Raw genomic sequence first — 16,574 nt, 5'->3', positions numbered from 1 at the left:
TAGTTTCTTTTGAGAGGAGCACTTTTAAGGCAGTGTAGGCAATACCGTTCATTAGAAGTTAGCGTAGGTTGGTCTCCCTTCCATTTCATGCACGCCTTGAAGTTCATGCTTTTCACCGGCCACAGCACATCTATATTAGTAATTGCAGAACATGTCGGTGTGGCATAATAATTGGCTCCATATCCCTTGTTAAATTCTACCAATCTTTATAGAACGGAATTGAAAACAAATTCAATTCTTTTTAAAGTGGACTCATTTGAACAAGAGACCATAATTAAAAGAAACATAAAAACGAAAACATACTCGAAGTACTATTCATATAAACAGAAAAACAAAATTTTGGAAAAAAAAGTAATTTTATATAATAATAAAAAAAATAGACTTCACCAGAACTTTTTATTCCAAGATCGGTAAGACCGTACTTAAACCTTCACAAAAAGAAGAAAAAATTTTTTAAATTGTATAAAAAAGTTTTGACTTTTTTTAATTGTATTTAATGAGTTAAAAGAAATAATTTAATTAATATTAATATATTTTATGGAGCTGTATAGAATTTCTAAATTATCAAAAAATCGAGTTATGATTGGTCATTTAATCTTTCTTAAAATCGTTTTGTTTTAAGATCTTGGAGCGATTTTGTTTTTTCTTTTCGGACTTATTATCTAATAAATTTTCGCTTTTGTTTTTATAATTTAAATAATTCTTTTTCAAGCTTGTTTGAATTATCTTTCACTTAGTTTATTGTTTTTAAGTGTTTAAGTTATAGCTTGTTAGTTTTTAGCTAGTGTTTTCTTGTAACTTCCTTGATTATGTTACTTCATTCTTATACCTTCAGTAGGTTAAGACCCTAATTTTAAAGGTCTCTATCTACGTCCTTTACATTTACTCTAATAAAAAAACCGTAAATGACTACTTTTATCTCTTTTTGGAAGGAAGACGGTACATGAAGTATCTAAGCAATTCTAAGTCTAAAACAAAAGTTAGTTTCCTAAGTTAGATTTCGTGTCTCCCCTTCCTTAGTGCTTTGCATCAAATGCTTTAATATTGTTAGTTTTAAATGAGTGACTACTCAATTTTCCAGTTTTTTCTATTACATATTGTTGTGGAGGTATGCCGGGTATTTTTGATAAATATAGTTACTGTAAACATCGATAACTTTTCTTTGAACTTTTAAAAGTATAATAACTCATTGATAAGTTAAAAAATAAAATAATAATTATAAATTTGTTAAATATTATTCTATGTTTTAAAAAAAAAATTAAAAAAAAATAATTTTAAATTGTTATAGTCAATGTTACACCATATATAATAAATAATACAATACAAAAGGTTAACAATTTATAATAAAATTGTTTATTATTAGTGTTTATTAACACCTTCCCTGTTATCTTTTTGTAACTTCTATTATACGTATTATTAGTACTTTTAATAAAGTTATATTCTAAAGTCATTGTTACTCCTTGTAATACACTTCTAAAAATTTATTTATAAATGTTCATACTTAGTCCATAATTTTTTTAAATTTTATTTTCCCTTAATATATTTTCATTCAAATTTTTTCTCTTCGTTGTGGTTAAAACTTCTTTTTTAAAAGCAGCGTTGACTAATAAGTTGGCGGTGAGTTCTTGTTTTCGGTTTTGGCAGAAGAATAACTCTTTGTTACTATCTTAAAGATGAAAACATAGATTAAAGTGAAATAATTAGTACATAAAGTTAATTAAATAGCTGAACAAACAAAATGTTTAATAAAAGCAGTATAAGTTCAGCAAGCCCTGGAGCAACTTCTTTGATGACAAGTATAGCAATTGATAAGTTTCACAAACCACATAATATAATATACACAAAATTTGTAATACCTTACTAAATTTTGTATACTTAGTTAATTTACTTATCCATTCTTAAATTATATTTTGCGCTATTAAATTTCTCAAGGATTTTTTCTGTCATTTTTATAATTTTCATGTTGTTTTTTGTTATTAAATTTTTGTATATCTTATTTATTTGATTTATTGATTTATTGTTTATTAGCAAGAAAAACTGACACTTCAATCCACATATTATCACTTATAATAAATTATTTCATGGTACTTTAATAAAAAATTTAAAAAACAATTAATTTTAATATATATAGAGTTCTTGGAGTTCTTTTATTTTAAAGACATTTGTAATATTTTTAAAAAGTAATGTTACCCGTATCCCTTATTTAGTAAAGCTTTCAGAAAACAATAATTTAACTAAACCATTATACTCCCCTCATGGATTTTCATAATATAAACTTAATATAAACAAATGAAACTTTAATATAATTTTGATTAATAACTCAATTATATACATAGTTCTTGTTAGTTACAAAAGATATTAAGCTACCAAATAGGTTTTATTAGTAATTTTTTAAGTGGAAATGATAATGGAATAACTGTTAGATAATTGGTACGATTTTATAACTGAAAACGTTGCTGTTTGTGCTTTAGGTTTAATTTTTTTTTTAAATTAGAGTTAGTTATCCTTGAATTATCAGCTAAATTAAGTGATAGTAAGAAACTCTTAATATATATTTTAAAAAATTATTATTTCAATTATGGTTTTTTAAGCTGTGTGAGGTTTTTTAGCGTTTTATAATTGTGTTTTCTTTTGGATACTACCATAGTTTTCTACGTCTTTATTAGTAATAAAATAAGGTTAAATAATATATGATATAATATAGTATATGTCGTAAGTTTAAAAGACATAATAACCAAGAAAAGAAAACAGTTTTTATATGCAACTTTGTTTTTAAAGTGTTGTGTTTTTTTCACATTGCGGTTAATTAAAATGATTTGATAACAAAATACATACAACTAACCAAATATTATAATTCTAATAATATTACAAGAATTAATTATTAACAACAACTTTTTTTAATTAAAAAAGTAGATGGTATTTTATTCGTGTATCTAAACTATACATCCATAAATTGTAATAAACACAATTCACAATTCCTAATAAACTGTTTTTATTGGCCGAGTATCTGTTTACTAATTAAATTAACCACGAATCATTTACTTGTTAAATTTAGTGAGGTTTGTGTTTTGTCATGTATTGCGGTTACCTGTGTTTTTTGATAGTCTTTCGTTTTATATATTTTGCGTCTATTATTTCCTCGACGGTCTTTTAGAGTTTTTTATTACTTAAGAAAACTATCTTCTATTTTTTTAAAGCACAGAAGTGGTGATTTTTTATAATTAATCATAGTAATATTACTAAAATTATAAGTATTTGCTTTGGTGTATGTATTTTGTAACTAAATAATTCTTGTTAGTGGCTACCTATGTTTTATAGATTAACATTTAATAAAAAATCATACAAAAGAATAGGAATAAAAGAAAAAGACAAATACTGGATAAGAAAAAGGAAAAAAGTTAAAATACTAAAAACCGAAAAACTCAGTAAACGGAATGATAGTACGACTTAGGTGATCAACTTAATTGCTGAACAGTATTATAAAAATTCTTTTCGCAATCGAATGGTACTATTCAGGTTAAAAAACTTTTAAAATTTTTCAAGTTTTATCTAGAGCCTATCGAAGGTCGCTATCTCAAAGTTTTGTAATAATAGTTCAAAAGGACCGAAAAATTTGAGGCCCACTGCAACTGTGACCAAATTCAATCAAGGTATATAAACCAAAAAGTTAGATACCGCCATTCGGTCTTAGTTATATGCAGAATTTAATGCGAGTTTGTCATATACTAATAACAATATTATAATATAATTGGGCTTAAACTATTGTTAGAAACTCTTTTAGCTTTAAATTTTGTCGTAAGGTCTAAAGCAGTTCTTTTACTTACCTAATTATTTATGCCAGTTCCTATAGGATGAACTTTGAGGGTAAATTCTTGATTTTTTTTTAGCTAAGGCTAAAACATAAAGTAAAATATCAGGTGCAAATTTTAAACTGTTGTATGTGAAATCTAATCTTTTTAACTTTATTCAGGATGAACCAAAAATATTACTTACTTTAAAAATGCTTATAGACTTATATCCTTTGAAGACAATAACTTTAACTAAAAAAAAAATTAGATTTTGGTAACAAAGAATAAACTCATAATGTACCAATTTTTTAACTTTATGATTTAAGCACTTATAGAAATAAGGTTTTGTTATTTATTTGTTGTGTAGAGATTTTTTTAGCAATATTAAAGCGAATAAGTAATTTAAATAGTTTATTTAACTGATTAATATGAAACAATATAGGATTTTTTTAGCAGTTTATACCGTTCCAAAAAATTTTTACAGTATATGCACTTAAATGCTTTTGTTATGTGCGCTCCTGACTTAAAATTAAAGTTCATAAGTTCCTTTAAGCAATTTACCGACTAAACTACTGCATCTTTGCTGAATATTTTCTATTTTCAGCACATAACCGAACCTTTTTTTTTTTTTAGTAAATTCCATGTACTAAGTAGTAAACTCGAAATAGATTTTCCACTAGGCTTGAAAGAAAAACTATTTAGTAGGTTAAACACGTCAGGTAACTATATAGGGATTATCATTGTAATACGACGCCTGAAAGTCTTGGGACTTGCTCACAGATGCGTCACTTAAAAAATAGATCCGTTACCGTTCTCCCGTACTATAAATTTTCAGATGATACGTTTAAAAATTTGATGACATTCCATAAAATGAAATTTTAGCTACTTAACCTTTGTTATTTTTAATATAATTGAAGAGAGAACGAATTCATGTATTAATTAAGCACTGTTTATTACAAGGAAAAATATCCTTTAATCTCGGCGATGGCTTAAAAAGTGTTATAAGGAATCTCTTTCGTCGAAAAAACGATATGTCGATGAACTACCAAAGATGCAAAGTCTACCGGAAAGGTGTAACCTCCATATTTTGGAATGCTCATGTATAATATTCTTCGAGTACTTGAAAAAGGGAAAACTATGAATAGAAAATAGTATATAATATATTGGTTCGGTTGAGGAAGGAAATTACATAAAAAACGGAATTAAATAGCGAAAAAAGAGTACTTTTTCTTCAGGACACTGCACCGTGTCACAAATCGATGGTTAAGATGACAAATTGCTTGACTGAAGTTTGGTTCAATTCCGCGCCCACCGTACCCTCCAGATCTGCCCTCCAGCTACTATTATTTCTTTGTAAACCTTTAAAAATGCACCAGGAAAGAGCTTTAAGTCATAGGAAGAAGTTCATCTCCGAAGCAGAGACCTATTTGAAGGCAAAAACAATTGGTTCTATAAAAAAAGGGTAGAAATGTTGGGAAAGAGTTGGATTGGTTTATAGCTCCTGAAGGAGGCTATACTGGAATATAAGGTTAAATTCTACAAAAAAAAATATAATTCTTTAAAGTTATTCCTGGGACTTGGTTTAAAGTATTTATGAATTAACTGGAGGTTGCGGTTTGAAAATCCACTGATACGGCTTGAGTCGCGTATTAACTCCGTCCATATAAATTTCGCCCTTCTATATTTTAGTACCTTCCAAGCTTAGTATGGGCTCGGTCAAGCTCGATTTGGATAATTGTTCAAGATGACTATTTTGGGGTATTCTACTTGAGATGAATGGGGCCTAAGTGACCAACGTTTCTAGCTACTGTTAGTTATATTTCACTAACTGCATATATAGCATTCTGGAATATAAATATGCTTCACGGAATTAAACGTGCCGTTGGAGTGCATAAAGCCTCAAACCAACTTTCCGATTCCGAATTTGATGGTAGGCAATATAACGACTGCGTTTGACTTATTGCACAGAGGCTACAGCCACTAAATATTTTGTTAATTCCAAAATATTTAACTTGGTATATTATTTTTTCTACTGAAAACATAGCCTTAGAAAAAGATCTAAAGCCCATGATAAAACAAGTGGCAAAAGTTCTTAATGTTCTAGAAGAAAGCGGAAAGGTGTGGGACGAACTTAAAAAGTAACATCGAATTTATGTTTGTTAATTCATAAACAATAATTAAAGAAGTTGACTAATTCTAAATATTTCTTTGTATGTACGTTTTCCAGAAATGTAAGCGTGCTTGCTAGCGCTTCCACAATTTGCCCATCTGATTCTTGGGTTAAAGAACTTACTCAGCCGGTTTTTCAAGAAAATTCGTGGCAGGCGGTTACTATTAACTCTCATCGCTTAATATGTAGCTTATTTTCTTTCATAAGGATCCTTCCTTTAAGGATTCAGCGATTAAGTTTCTTCGGGATCTGAGATCTCTCATGTCTCATACGGAAGATGAGGTCGGACGCTCAACCTTATAACACTATTTTACGAGTATATGTGAATTTTATATTCTAGATAGAAAAAAGAAATAACATTTTAAAAGAAGTTAATTACTATCGAGGCAAAGTCGATGAGTTAAAGAAGAGTTCCAAGCCAAAAGACCTTGAAAAACTCCCAAAGGCTGAAGATGAACTGGCAAAGCACGAAACAGACTTTGAGCGGTTGAATAATGAGTTAAAGGATCGCCTTAGCTACATCGTTATAATAATTTACTTTCTTTTATTAATATATTATATTTTCCCCTTTAACATCACACCACTATGCATACAAAAGTATGAACTCAAAGAAATAGCTTTTGGGAAGTGCATACTTTCATACTTCGTTTATCAGCTATCCGTTATGGCTTCCTGCCCTTTCCGAGATTCCGTGCAGAAGGCAAAGTTTATTCACAATATTGTCCATAAATTTATTTAGTTGCTTAACAAATTCAAGCGCACGCTCGAGTTCTGTTGTTTACTTAACTTTAAATTCGTTTCTTTTTATTTAACCATATAATTATAGTTTTCAAGTCAAACTGATAATTCTTGGCCAGAAGTATTTTCTAATAAAACTTCAAGACACTCTTCTATTAAATCGCGTTCCCTTTCCAGGGATTCTAGTAAAAAATACGTAAGTTACCTCTAATTAATTCTGAGGTCCGCTCACAGCTGACTTTAATGTATATATAAATATGTTATATAAGGTCAAAGCTCTACACTCTTTCGAGGCTGAAAGTCCGGAAGAATTGGGCTTTAAACACGGTGATGTCATCGAGGTTATAAGGGAAATAGATGAGAATTGGATGGAGGGAACCATGAAGGGACGTAAAGGCATTTTTCCCAAAAATCACGTCGTATAAATAAACTTTTTGATTTTGATCGGCCTGTTTATATGGTTAAGTGATCTTCTCGCCTTGGCACCCAGTCCTCCAGTACGGGTGACCCCACACCCGACACCTGGGCACAATGGACTACCTTGCGTACCTCCCTTTAAGAACGTGGGACTCTTCCTTCTAATCTTAACAACTTAAGTGGATAAAAAGGCATCAACCCACCTACCGTAAGAGAAAAGGAAAAGAAATTTCTAGGCAAAGACTTTATTATGAGGCCACACGACTATACAAAAGCCGGCTTTTTTTATAGTTATCTAGTTGTTCCTAAAGGCGTAAGGTACCCCCCCTCATGATCGTTCTCCTCGTATCCTCCTTGCTAGTTGAATATCCTTCGGCATTATAGTCACCCGTTTGGCGTGAATAGAGCATAGGTTGGTGTCCTCAAAAAGACCCACAAGATAAGCTTCAGTGGCCTCTTGAAGGGCCGAGACGGCAGTGCTTTGGAACCTAAGGTCTGTCTTAAAGTCTTGAGCAATCTCCCTCACCAGCCTTTGAAAAGGGAGTTTGCGGACGAGTAATTCCGTTGACTTTTGAAAGCGCCTAATTTCTCGTAGAGCAACGGTCCCTGGGCGGTACCTGTGAGGCTTTTTAACTCCACCAGTGGCAGGAGCTGACTTCCTGGCAGCCTTAGTAGCTAAGTGTTTCCTTGGAGCCTTTCCGCCCGTAGACTTCCTCGCGGTTTGCTTAGTTCGGGCCATTAGTTTCAAGGGATCTCTACTTCGGGGGGATGAGTGCGAAATATATATACAAAAGTTGAAGGTATCAATTTAGCTAAAAGCTCCTTTTTACTTTTTTTAAAAATGCCAAGAAATCCTAAAATAGAAATATTATAAAGAAATTAATTAGTTAAAATTTGCCCATTTAGCCAGGAAATTTTAAATATATAATAAATTGGTCTCAAAAAAAATAAATAGGGCCTGAATAAACATAAAAATTTCTTTTTTTCTACTTAATTATTGGTTTACAAAATTAAAAATACCCAATTTCATTGGAAGATGAAATCCGAATATTTGATATATAAGCTTCCTATTTCATTACACCTCCGTTGTACCTTTAGAATTTCGTGCGGTGGTAAAAATGTCTGGCAGAGGAAAAAGCGGTAAGGGGAAGGGTGGAAGGACTGGGAAGTCGCAATCTCGTTCCTCACGTGCGGGTCTTCAGTTCCCCGTTGGCAGGATACACCGCCTGCTCAAGAGGGGGAGGTTTGCAGTTCGAATCGGTGGTGCTGCGCCCGTCTACATGGCCGCCGTTCTGGAGTACTTAGCCGCCGAAGTACTGGAGTTGGCTGGAAACGCAGCGCGCGATAATAAGAAAACTCGGATTCTTCCTAGACACATCCTGCTAGCTGTTCGAAACGACGATGAGTTGAACAACGTGTGCAAGAGTTCTACTATCCCCCAGGGCGGTGTAATTCCTAGGATTGAGAGCCGTCTTCTTCCAAATGTTATGAAGAAAAAGAAATCTTCTCAAAGTCAAGAGTTTTAATTTTCTATTTCTAGCTTATATCACGTTATGTATGTAAAGCCTTATGTCTTTGGCTACCATTAATTAATAAACTTTTACCTACTTTGCATTGCTCTATTGCCATTTTGGTTCTAGGTGTAAGGGTGGTGGTTTACTCATTTCGACTTTTGGGAGGTTTAAAAGAAGAAGGGGTCTTATTGCTTGCTAGATGGTTTTGACCCCTGTGGCTGTCGATGGCTGGTAGGTGCGACTTCAAGGCTTTGTGGGAATTCCACATTAGGTTACTTAGGCGCAACAGTGCGGACTGCCTATGTCAGACTTCTCGGGGGTTGCCATCCCTCTCTTCTTTTGGCAGCTCACTTTCTTTCAGTGAGCAGGAAGTCGTTAACTCGAAACCCTGGCCTTCCCGGAGTATCTTAACTGCTGTGGGTTCCACTTTACAGTATGGCTCCAGCCTAGTGGGACGACTTTTTAGACGTCAACCAAGTCAAGTGACTGAGGAAAGCCAGCCACCTAAACCTAGCTTACGCATTCTTAAAACAAAGTACAGGGGTCCGCTACGAAGGACAAACCCCTTGAATTTTTCTCTTTTTGCCAGTTTTTTGGATGAACTTGGCACTATAAAAAATTCTCGTAAGTTGAAATTCTTTATTTTTGCAGGAGGCATTGAACCAGAACTTCGAATAACTTTGTGGCAAGTAAATTTTTTTTCAATATTTATTGTTTTTCAACATCTTTATAAGTTGGCTTTATTGAGTACTTGCTAGGTATCTTCCCTTGGCCAAGTACCCAGGTTGAAAGAGAACAAATTGAAAAGGATAATTTATCTCTTTACGAAACGTTAAGATATCGCGCACAGCTTCTTATTTTAGAAAATAAAGAAAAAGTGGATGTAATTGAAAAGGATGTGATTCGTTGTGACCGGTGCAATGAATTTTTTGCAGGAGAAAATAACGTTAATGTAGATAAGGCACGAAAGATTCTTCTTACCTATTTTCTAGTACTCCGCCAAGATGTCTCTTATACCCAAGGTTTGACCGACTATGTCTCAATAATGCTTTTAGCCACAAAGGGAGATGAGGCTACATCCTTTTGGCTTTTTTTTTTCTTATTAAAATTTATGGGTGTATTTTTCTTTGAATCTAGTGAAAATCAAATGAACAGACAGTTTAATTATTTAATTCAGCTTATTAAAGATTATGACCCCGAGGTATTTGATAGCCTTCAGAAAAAGGGCGCTCAAGATATAATTTTTGTTTACAGGTATTTATCTTTTTTAAAGTATAGAGTTTAATCTTGGTTTTACAATTACATTAATAAAAACTTTTAGATGGTTGCTTCTAAATTTTAAAAGAGAATTTACTCTTTATGAAGCTCTTATTATCTTCGAGGTTATCTGGTCCATGCCAACTGAAGATTATGTGAGTTCCAAGTTGGATCTCGGGCCTAATCCATACAGCCTATTTATTGCTCTTGCCATCGTCAAGATCCATCGAGATGCTATTATCGAACTGGACAGCTCGATTGAAGTTATTATGTACATGAATAATTTATTAGGGAGTTTAGACGTCAACGATGTTTTATGTCAAAGTGAAGAGCTTTTTTGGAATTATGTACGAGGGGAAATCCCCGAAAAAAGGTTAAGATATTGCTAGATTTTGACTGCTCGTAACTGTATTGTATATAAATTTAACATATAATACAAGGGCAATATTTTAAGCCTTCCTCATATATTTCTAAATCCGTATTAAGAAAAACTCCAAGTTTATAAAATTTAAAAAGAACTTCTAATTATCAATAAAAACTACTTTATATAACAGAGTTTCTTAAAGTTAAATTTTAAGAAATATAATTTTATTTAACAACAATTTTCACTTTTATAGTCTTCTTTTTTTTGTCAACAAAATATATTTTGATAGTTATCAAATAACTCTTATTTTTTTGAAGAAAAGTCTCCATCCAAATAAAAGGAGATGCCATGATTCCTTAGAAAATTAATTTACAAACTTATGAAGTTAAGGTTGCTTCACTTGGAAGTCACACAGATAAATATATAAAAGAGGGTTACATCAAAGCGCAACGAAAATTGGGCAAAGTTTCAGCGAACGAAGTAGTCCAAATAACACTTCTAATATTACCACCGAAAGGGATCTAAAATTACAAACGAACTGACAAGTTAAAGTTTATAATAAGTAAAAATTACTGTTGTACAGGTTCTATAACACCAAAGTTTTAAAAAAACTTGGAAAAACGATTTTTTATGCAAGCAAATTCAATACTTTTGTGGCTTTAAAGTATAAAAAAGGAAAATATATTAACAAACATCTTTACTCCAAACAATTATGAAACGTTTTATAGTAGCATCATTTATGCTTAATTTTTAAGTCGTATAAACCATAACAAGAAAAACCTACACAACATAACAATAAAGGGGTCGGAGAGCGGCAAAGGGTCTGAAGTACCGGCCCTGAAAATCCTTTCGAACTCGCAATAACTCCGATAACAGGACTTGACTTCTTGAGAGTAGCTCCTAACATAAATCAAAATAAAAATTGCTTTAAAAGAGATTATATTTATGTATCTTCTTTTGAGTTTTAACATCTACCTTCAAATTCTCGAAACCAAGAGATGGCATAACGATTCTTAGTGTATTTACAGTTAACTAGAAATAATAAATCTTTGGAAACTATAGGAGAGTTATTGAGTAAGCATGGATTCTTCCAGCTCCCACTAAATGCAAAGCCATCGGAAGAAGTATAAGGGTTCCCCCATAAAGCAAAACCCTGCTCCTCCAACACAGATCGAACGTGTCCCGCATATCTTTTATAGAGTAAATAGAAAACAGTGACAAGCTATAGTTGGCCACATGTTTTGTTAACAATTGTTTTTCGACGTTTCTATATGAAAAAATTTGGACTAACGTCGCTTTCAAGGAATTGGAACAAATCTTTCTGGTAAAATTGAGTAATTGCTGGCCAACTAAAGCCCCAATACTTTCTACTTTAGAAAGAATCATAACTTGACTTTTTCTGCCTCTAAATTTTATTAAGTAACAATTGATATATTAGTATTATTATGCAGTACTTTTTGAAAAAAATTTAAAAAAAAAATGATAAATATATTTAAATAGAATTCTGTTGCTCGAATACACACTAGAAATATTAAATAACAAAGTTACTGCGTTTATACGGCACGTATAATACTGAAAGTTAAAAAGTGGGCCCATATTTTATCTTAGTTGAATAAGGTTGATTACTTTTAATTTGTATTAAACTTACGCTAAATATAGGAAAAAAAGGCCATTTTTATATAACTTCTAGGGAAAAACCATAAAGGAACTTACTATAACATGAATACTAGATAACAATTAATCTTAAGCTAGATAACAACAATAAAGTAATACACTAGTTGAAGTACAAATTTAAAAAAGAATAACTTTGTCAAAAAAAAAAAGGTAAATAAAACCAGTTTAAAGGTTATTATAATATTTTTAAAATTAAAAGAATAACCGAGTTAAATTACAAGCATTTATAAATACGATAACAGCAATGACGGTAACCTTACGGGTTTGTTTTAGAAGGCCGTGTACAACCGATTTTTAGCAATTTTTTATCTGACAAAAGGGTTTCAGAACAAAAATGTGAAGTACCTACGCGCGGGCCCAAACATCTTACTGAGTGTTTAAAAAGGACTCACCATTTTTTACTAGCTGAAGTACGGTATAGACATGGAATAAAAAAAGGATTATGTGTTAAGCCCAGGAACAGCTTTTTTTGTTCAACGGGGATGTTATCTTTAAGTGGTTAAAAAGTTAGTTGATAGCACTACTTTTGCTTGTTACATATATTCTAATGTGGACAATACTAATCTTGAATGTGGCCTAATTACAGAACGAATTATGGAAGTATAAAGTATAAAGTCTAACTTTTTTAAAAGAAGACGTCACGAAGACGAGTAACTACGATGAGCCAAAATTCGGAAAGTTTTTTCACCACATCAACTAGGCGTGCTAAAAAAGTTAACGTTTTAGAATAATTCATTGCCCAAAAATAGTAGATATTTACTGAAGAAAATAATATGTTTCCTGAGTATTTTCTAACAATTTAAAGATTATCAGCTTATTAAATGTAGTGTAATATGTTTTTTTAGATATATGTATAATTAATAACTAACTACTTTACATAAGGCGAACTTATATATGTTTCTTAATAGGAGGTCGGAGTTATTATGGTAATTTTAACTGAGTTAGATTACTTTGAAAGTATACGTACATACCAAGGGCTTGCAGGATATTAGACAACCTTGGTTTGCTAAAGACATTTATAGTTATATTGATATTTAAACCAAAAGACGGTAATTTGCAAAGAATGATAGACTCTACTTTGGTATCGATAAGTACAAAGCTGAGCGAGTTATTCAGTTTCGTTATTTTCTGTCGTCGGGGCAGGTAAGCAACTTTGATTTGATTCCCCTTCCTAAAAGCAATTATTTAATGAAGTAAAAGACCTTTGTATGACATAACAGCAATATTATTAAAAGACACTTAAGGGGAAGAAGTTAAAATGGTTCAGTATGAACTAAATCAATTATAAATATATAACTATAAATTATTAAAATATAAATTATTAATTATTAAAATATAAAATATAAATTATAAATTATAATTATTATTTCTTTGAGCGTCGGTGACATTATCGTAAGCGAAATGATTATATCAACTTTAGTATAAAAAGTTAAGCTGATGAGTTTATTAACTTAAGCTATGTTGAATATCTTAACAAAGGGAGGACGCTTCCCAGGGTTTTAGTTAAGGCTACTAGATAGGAAGATGGAGAAAACAGGGTTGCTTAAGAGAAGTAACAATTCCAACGCCAGAACTATGTGTTTTTTTATATAAAGTTCAGTAAATCAAAGATAATCTTGACTGAGTAGAGTTCAATTAGGGATATACACGAACTCCGATCTGGAAACTTTTGTATGTTATAAAAATTCTGTTGTAATATTAGCTTAATAATCCTTTCATGAACTCTAGCAGCCAGAGTACTAGTGATAAAACCTTAGATATTACTGGTAAATATGTGTCGTGATAGACTGCCCTGGTTTTTTTTTAAAATCCTCTAGCGGTCACCTTTGTTCTATATAAGTTGTTTCTTTATTGTGTAGTCTCCAAGTAGTAGCTATAAAAATTTCTAGTAAATTTTTTTTGGAAGCTTTTATGTAAATTCCTCTACGTTTTGTTTTTTTTTTACAGTTTTCCTTGGTGAAATTTTAATAATAGTTTGTGTTTGATCGTTACTAAAAAATGGGAGGTCGTAGTAGTTTCTTGCGTAATGCTTAAAACCTTCTGTTTTATAGTACATTGAATCCTTGTGTATACGATATCACTTTTTATATGGTTTTTGTTATATGGAAAGTTGTCTTTAGATAATGTAACTATTTTTGGTTTATTCATCTGAAAAGTCTAAAATTTAATAGTTATACCTTTAATCACCCAATCTGATTATTTTTAAATGTTCAAAGTTACATATGAATACGCTAACATCTCGTCAGGTGTTTGTATTTCATTATCCTTAGGAAGGTTGATGGTAAGAAATACTGCACCTCGAATGGCCTCCCTCTAGTATATTCCTGGAAGACTTGATGGTATAAAGATCATGCGTACACAAAATGCTCCTTCCTCTGGTGTGTACTGTATTGAGGTGTGTTTTTGGCACGGTGCTTAGTATTACTCCTTCCTAAAGAGTTTCGCTTTAGTATTAGATTTCTTTGTCTTTTGGTAGTTTCTTTAATGAGCATTTTTTGTGTTGTAACGCTTGTAATCTGTTTTAGAGTACCTCCTGTGTCTTTTGAATAATGTTGCATATGTTCCAACGGTGGTGTACCTGTATTCCTCCTAGGTTATATTCCATTATGTCAATGTAAAAGGATTTCCCAGGTTTTTAGCTTCCGTGAGACTTACTGATTTTGTTGATAGCCTTCTTACGCTTGTGATGGGATTTATTCGTTAAAAAAAAGTTTTTTATATTTACTATGCCCCTTTGGGAGCAGTTAGCTCAATGACTGTGTGGTGAATAGACCAACTCTCTTCTTGACTTTGCATATAATGTTATTTTTTATACGGTATATTCACGTCTGCCTAGCTTTTATCGAGAGTTAAGTATAATTCTACCTTTATCTAATATTAATATACTATCGTTCAAAAATGCGTCACTGATTTGCATTTTTTCATTTATTATAGAACAAATTTTCTATTAACGTAATGTGTTACTTAAAAATTTATCCGCAGTAAACTTCTATGTTCTAGCTACATTTTATAAATATTTGATCTTAAATTGGTTTAATATTCGAAAAGATATGAGCTTGTAAAGATGAGAATTATGAAACAATTTTGCACGTAGAAAAAATTAATTTAGTAAACGAGGTTTTAATAATTAGTATAGGTGCTGCTTGTAGCTTTGATCTGATGTTATATTCTCCCATTTTCTGGTTGTACACGCCCCTAAAACCCGTCCAAGTTAGCAGGAGTTGTTTGGTGAGATCTTAATTTTCTCTGCAAGAATCCCAATGCATGCTCAATAGGATTGAGATCAGGAGATTGTGCAGTTCAGCACTTAAAACGACTATAATTGAAGTCATGCTCGCATCGATTATGCAGTGCGGCAAGGGGTACTATCCTGCTAAAAAACCACTTCATCATGATCAAGTCTACCAATTGCATGTTTTGGGTAGGTCATCCTTAATAATGTCTAAATACGTGCTTGTTGTGATAGCCCCGTAACTTTTTTTTTTAAATCTGATCCCCTTAGATATTTATTTATAATGGATCCTACTTAATGTTTATACGTTGCACCACCTGGTGGCCAAGTACTTAAGCTAGATCGCTTCTAACACCACTTAATACCATCTGAATTATACTGATTGATCTCGGTCAGGAATGGGCCAATTTTCGTACTTTTTCGCAAACTCAAACCTTAGTCGCTTGTGACGGTCTGTTAAAGCGGGTTTAATTAACTTTTTTTTTTTTTGTGGAGACCAGTAGATTGCATTGCTCTCGTTACGGTCGACCTTAAAATTGGTCTATCTAATGTTGTTTCTATGATTTTTGAAGATCCCGTGAGATTTAATTGCACTCGATGTTGTCGTTCAAGTCGACCTACATCCCGGTTTTTTTAAGACCTTTGGATGCCCAGGTTCATTGCAAGGACGATTTGGGTTCATATTGAGCTTTAATTTGGGATATGTTATGGTCTTACTGACACCATATCCACGAGAGATATCAGCATAAGGTTTGCCTTGATCTAAAAGGCACTTTAAATTTTTTTTCATGATGGAGTATCATGAAAACCTGTATAAAGATTGAAATAATTTTGCACGAAGGGAAGCCTCATGCAAATTCGTTTTAATCGATACTCAAACGTTGTAAGGAAGCAAACCCAATAATACAAACTACGTTAAATAGGTCTTAATCTAAACTTTTATTTATATAAGGGATCAATATAACCAACTATTAATTAAAGCGTTATAAACTTTTTACGAAAAATTTTGAAACATAGAAACAATTTCTGTCGTTAGTGTAAATTCTCAAAGTGGGTAAGCTTCAAATTATCGTTTATTCTATGACTTTGTTGCTTTTTAAGTCACTTTAGTTAGAGTCGTCTATTATTCGCATAGTGAGGTTTGTACAGTGGTGTCCAAGATTAGTTAATAGTTCTCCCGTTATAAATGTCATAGCTAATGTTTTGATGAAAGTTACTTATATACTGCTTTTTTAATGTCATCATCATTGCCTCATTGTAAGACTGAGTCGGCGAGGTATTCATTTCTTTTTTATAGGTGAAGCCAGGCAAAATACTTTTAGCTTTCGCTATGTATATTTCATTTTTATTACAGCAATTTTATTGTAGCGTATACTATCAATGTATAATCCTCATTCCTTGCAACCTATAATGTGAGCTC

At 31.9% G+C, this 16,574-nt stretch overlaps 5 protein-coding genes across 8 annotated transcripts; 3 read left to right on the top strand and 2 right to left on the bottom strand.

The window, feature by feature from the left end:
• Positions 1-5,587: 5,587 nt before the first annotated feature.
• Positions 5,588-7,121, top strand: LOC135144371 (endophilin-A3-like). The gene is made up of 8 exons (XM_064076415.1): positions 5,588-5,718; positions 5,833-5,926; positions 6,016-6,115; positions 6,166-6,240; positions 6,299-6,481; positions 6,557-6,658; positions 6,785-6,892; positions 6,966-7,121. The coding sequence occupies exons 1-8, from the start codon at positions 5,646-5,648 to the stop codon at positions 7,119-7,121; spliced, it is 891 nt and encodes a 296-aa protein (XP_063932485.1). The 5' UTR covers positions 5,588-5,645.
• A 320-nt stretch (positions 7,122-7,441) lies between these two features.
• LOC135144370 (histone H3-like) lies at positions 7,442-7,852 on the bottom strand. The gene has a single exon (XM_064076414.1). It carries the CDS (start codon positions 7,850-7,852, stop codon positions 7,442-7,444), a length of 411 nt encoding a protein of 136 aa, XP_063932484.1.
• A 365-nt stretch (positions 7,853-8,217) lies between these two features.
• On the top strand, positions 8,218-8,725 carry LOC135144417 (histone H2A-beta, sperm-like). The gene has a single exon (XM_064076459.1). It carries the CDS (start codon positions 8,232-8,234, stop codon positions 8,637-8,639), a length of 408 nt encoding a protein of 135 aa, XP_063932529.1. The 5' UTR covers positions 8,218-8,231; the 3' UTR covers positions 8,640-8,725.
• Positions 8,726-8,851: 126 nt separating this feature from the next.
• Positions 8,852-10,373, top strand: LOC135144369 (TBC1 domain family member 15-like). The gene is made up of 4 exons (XM_064076413.1): positions 8,852-9,316; positions 9,376-9,881; positions 9,949-10,257; positions 10,325-10,373. The coding sequence occupies exons 1-4, from the start codon at positions 8,852-8,854 to the stop codon at positions 10,335-10,337; spliced, it is 1,293 nt and encodes a 430-aa protein (XP_063932483.1). The 3' UTR covers positions 10,338-10,373.
• A 141-nt stretch (positions 10,374-10,514) lies between these two features.
• On the bottom strand, positions 10,515-12,606 carry LOC135144423 (uncharacterized). 4 transcript variants are annotated; one of them, XR_010283128.1, is made up of 7 exons: positions 12,544-12,606; positions 12,178-12,411; positions 11,540-11,653; positions 11,224-11,438; positions 11,029-11,148; positions 10,687-10,769; positions 10,515-10,603 (listed from the first exon to the last, which is right to left on the bottom strand). XR_010283128.1 is itself a non-coding variant. In XM_064076466.1 (7 exons), the coding sequence occupies exons 3-7, from the start codon at positions 11,632-11,634 to the stop codon at positions 10,552-10,554; spliced, it is 561 nt and encodes a 186-aa protein (XP_063932536.1). In that variant the 5' UTR covers positions 11,635-11,653; positions 12,178-12,411; positions 12,544-12,606; the 3' UTR covers positions 10,515-10,551. The 4 variants fall into 4 exon arrangements, 3 of the variants coding, with proteins under 3 accessions (XP_063932536.1, XP_063932537.1, XP_063932538.1); XM_064076466.1 differs by having other exon boundaries at positions 11,033-11,148; XM_064076467.1 differs by lacking the exons at positions 12,178-12,411; positions 12,544-12,606 and adding an exon at positions 12,128-12,165 and having other exon boundaries at positions 11,033-11,148.
• Positions 12,607-16,574: the final 3,968 nt, after the last annotated feature.

The sequence above is a fragment of the Zophobas morio genome, unplaced genomic scaffold, assembly GCF_036711695.1.
Source record: "Zophobas morio isolate AGI-343-1 ecotype UQ-CSIRO unplaced genomic scaffold, CSIRO_AGI_Zmor_V1 ptg000099l, whole genome shotgun sequence".
Classification (NCBI taxonomy): Eukaryota; Metazoa; Arthropoda; class Insecta; order Coleoptera; family Tenebrionidae; genus Zophobas; species Zophobas morio.
The sequence above is the reverse complement of the archived record's forward strand: the minus strand, read 5'-3'. Positions and strand labels throughout refer to the sequence as shown.

Bases quoted from the DNA above. Each gene is read 5' to 3' on its own strand.
- LOC135144417 (XM_064076459.1), top strand. From the start codon at position 8,232: ATGTCTGGCAGAGGAAAAAGCGGTAAGGGGAAGGGTGGAAGGACTGGG.
- LOC135144423 (XM_064076466.1), bottom strand. From the start codon at position 11,634: ATGATTCTTTCTAAAGTAGAAAGTATTGGGGCTTTAGTTGGCCAGCAA. The intron at 11,149-11,223 runs GTAGATGTTAAA...GATTTATGTTAG, and splicing joins TTGGTTTCGAGAATTTGAAG to GAGCTACTCTCAAGAAGTCA. The intron at 10,604-10,686 runs GTAACCCTCTTT...TAATTTTCTAAG, and splicing joins AATTTTCGTTGCGCTTTGAT to GAATCATGGCATCTCCTTTT.
- LOC135144371 (XM_064076415.1), top strand. From the start codon at position 5,646: ATGCTTCACGGAATTAAACGTGCCGTTGGAGTGCATAAAGCCTCAAAC. The intron at 5,719-5,832 runs GTAGGCAATATA...CTGAAAACATAG, and splicing joins TTCCGATTCCGAATTTGATG to CCTTAGAAAAAGATCTAAAG. The intron at 6,482-6,556 runs GTTATAATAATT...TGCATACAAAAG, and splicing joins AGGATCGCCTTAGCTACATC to TATGAACTCAAAGAAATAGC.
- LOC135144369 (XM_064076413.1), top strand. From the start codon at position 8,852: ATGGCTGGTAGGTGCGACTTCAAGGCTTTGTGGGAATTCCACATTAGG. The intron at 9,317-9,375 runs GTAAATTTTTTT...GGCTTTATTGAG, and splicing joins TTCGAATAACTTTGTGGCAA to TACTTGCTAGGTATCTTCCC. The intron at 9,882-9,948 runs GTATTTATCTTT...AAAAACTTTTAG, and splicing joins GATATAATTTTTGTTTACAG to ATGGTTGCTTCTAAATTTTA.
- LOC135144370 (XM_064076414.1), bottom strand. From the start codon at position 7,852: ATGGCCCGAACTAAGCAAACCGCGAGGAAGTCTACGGGCGGAAAGGCT.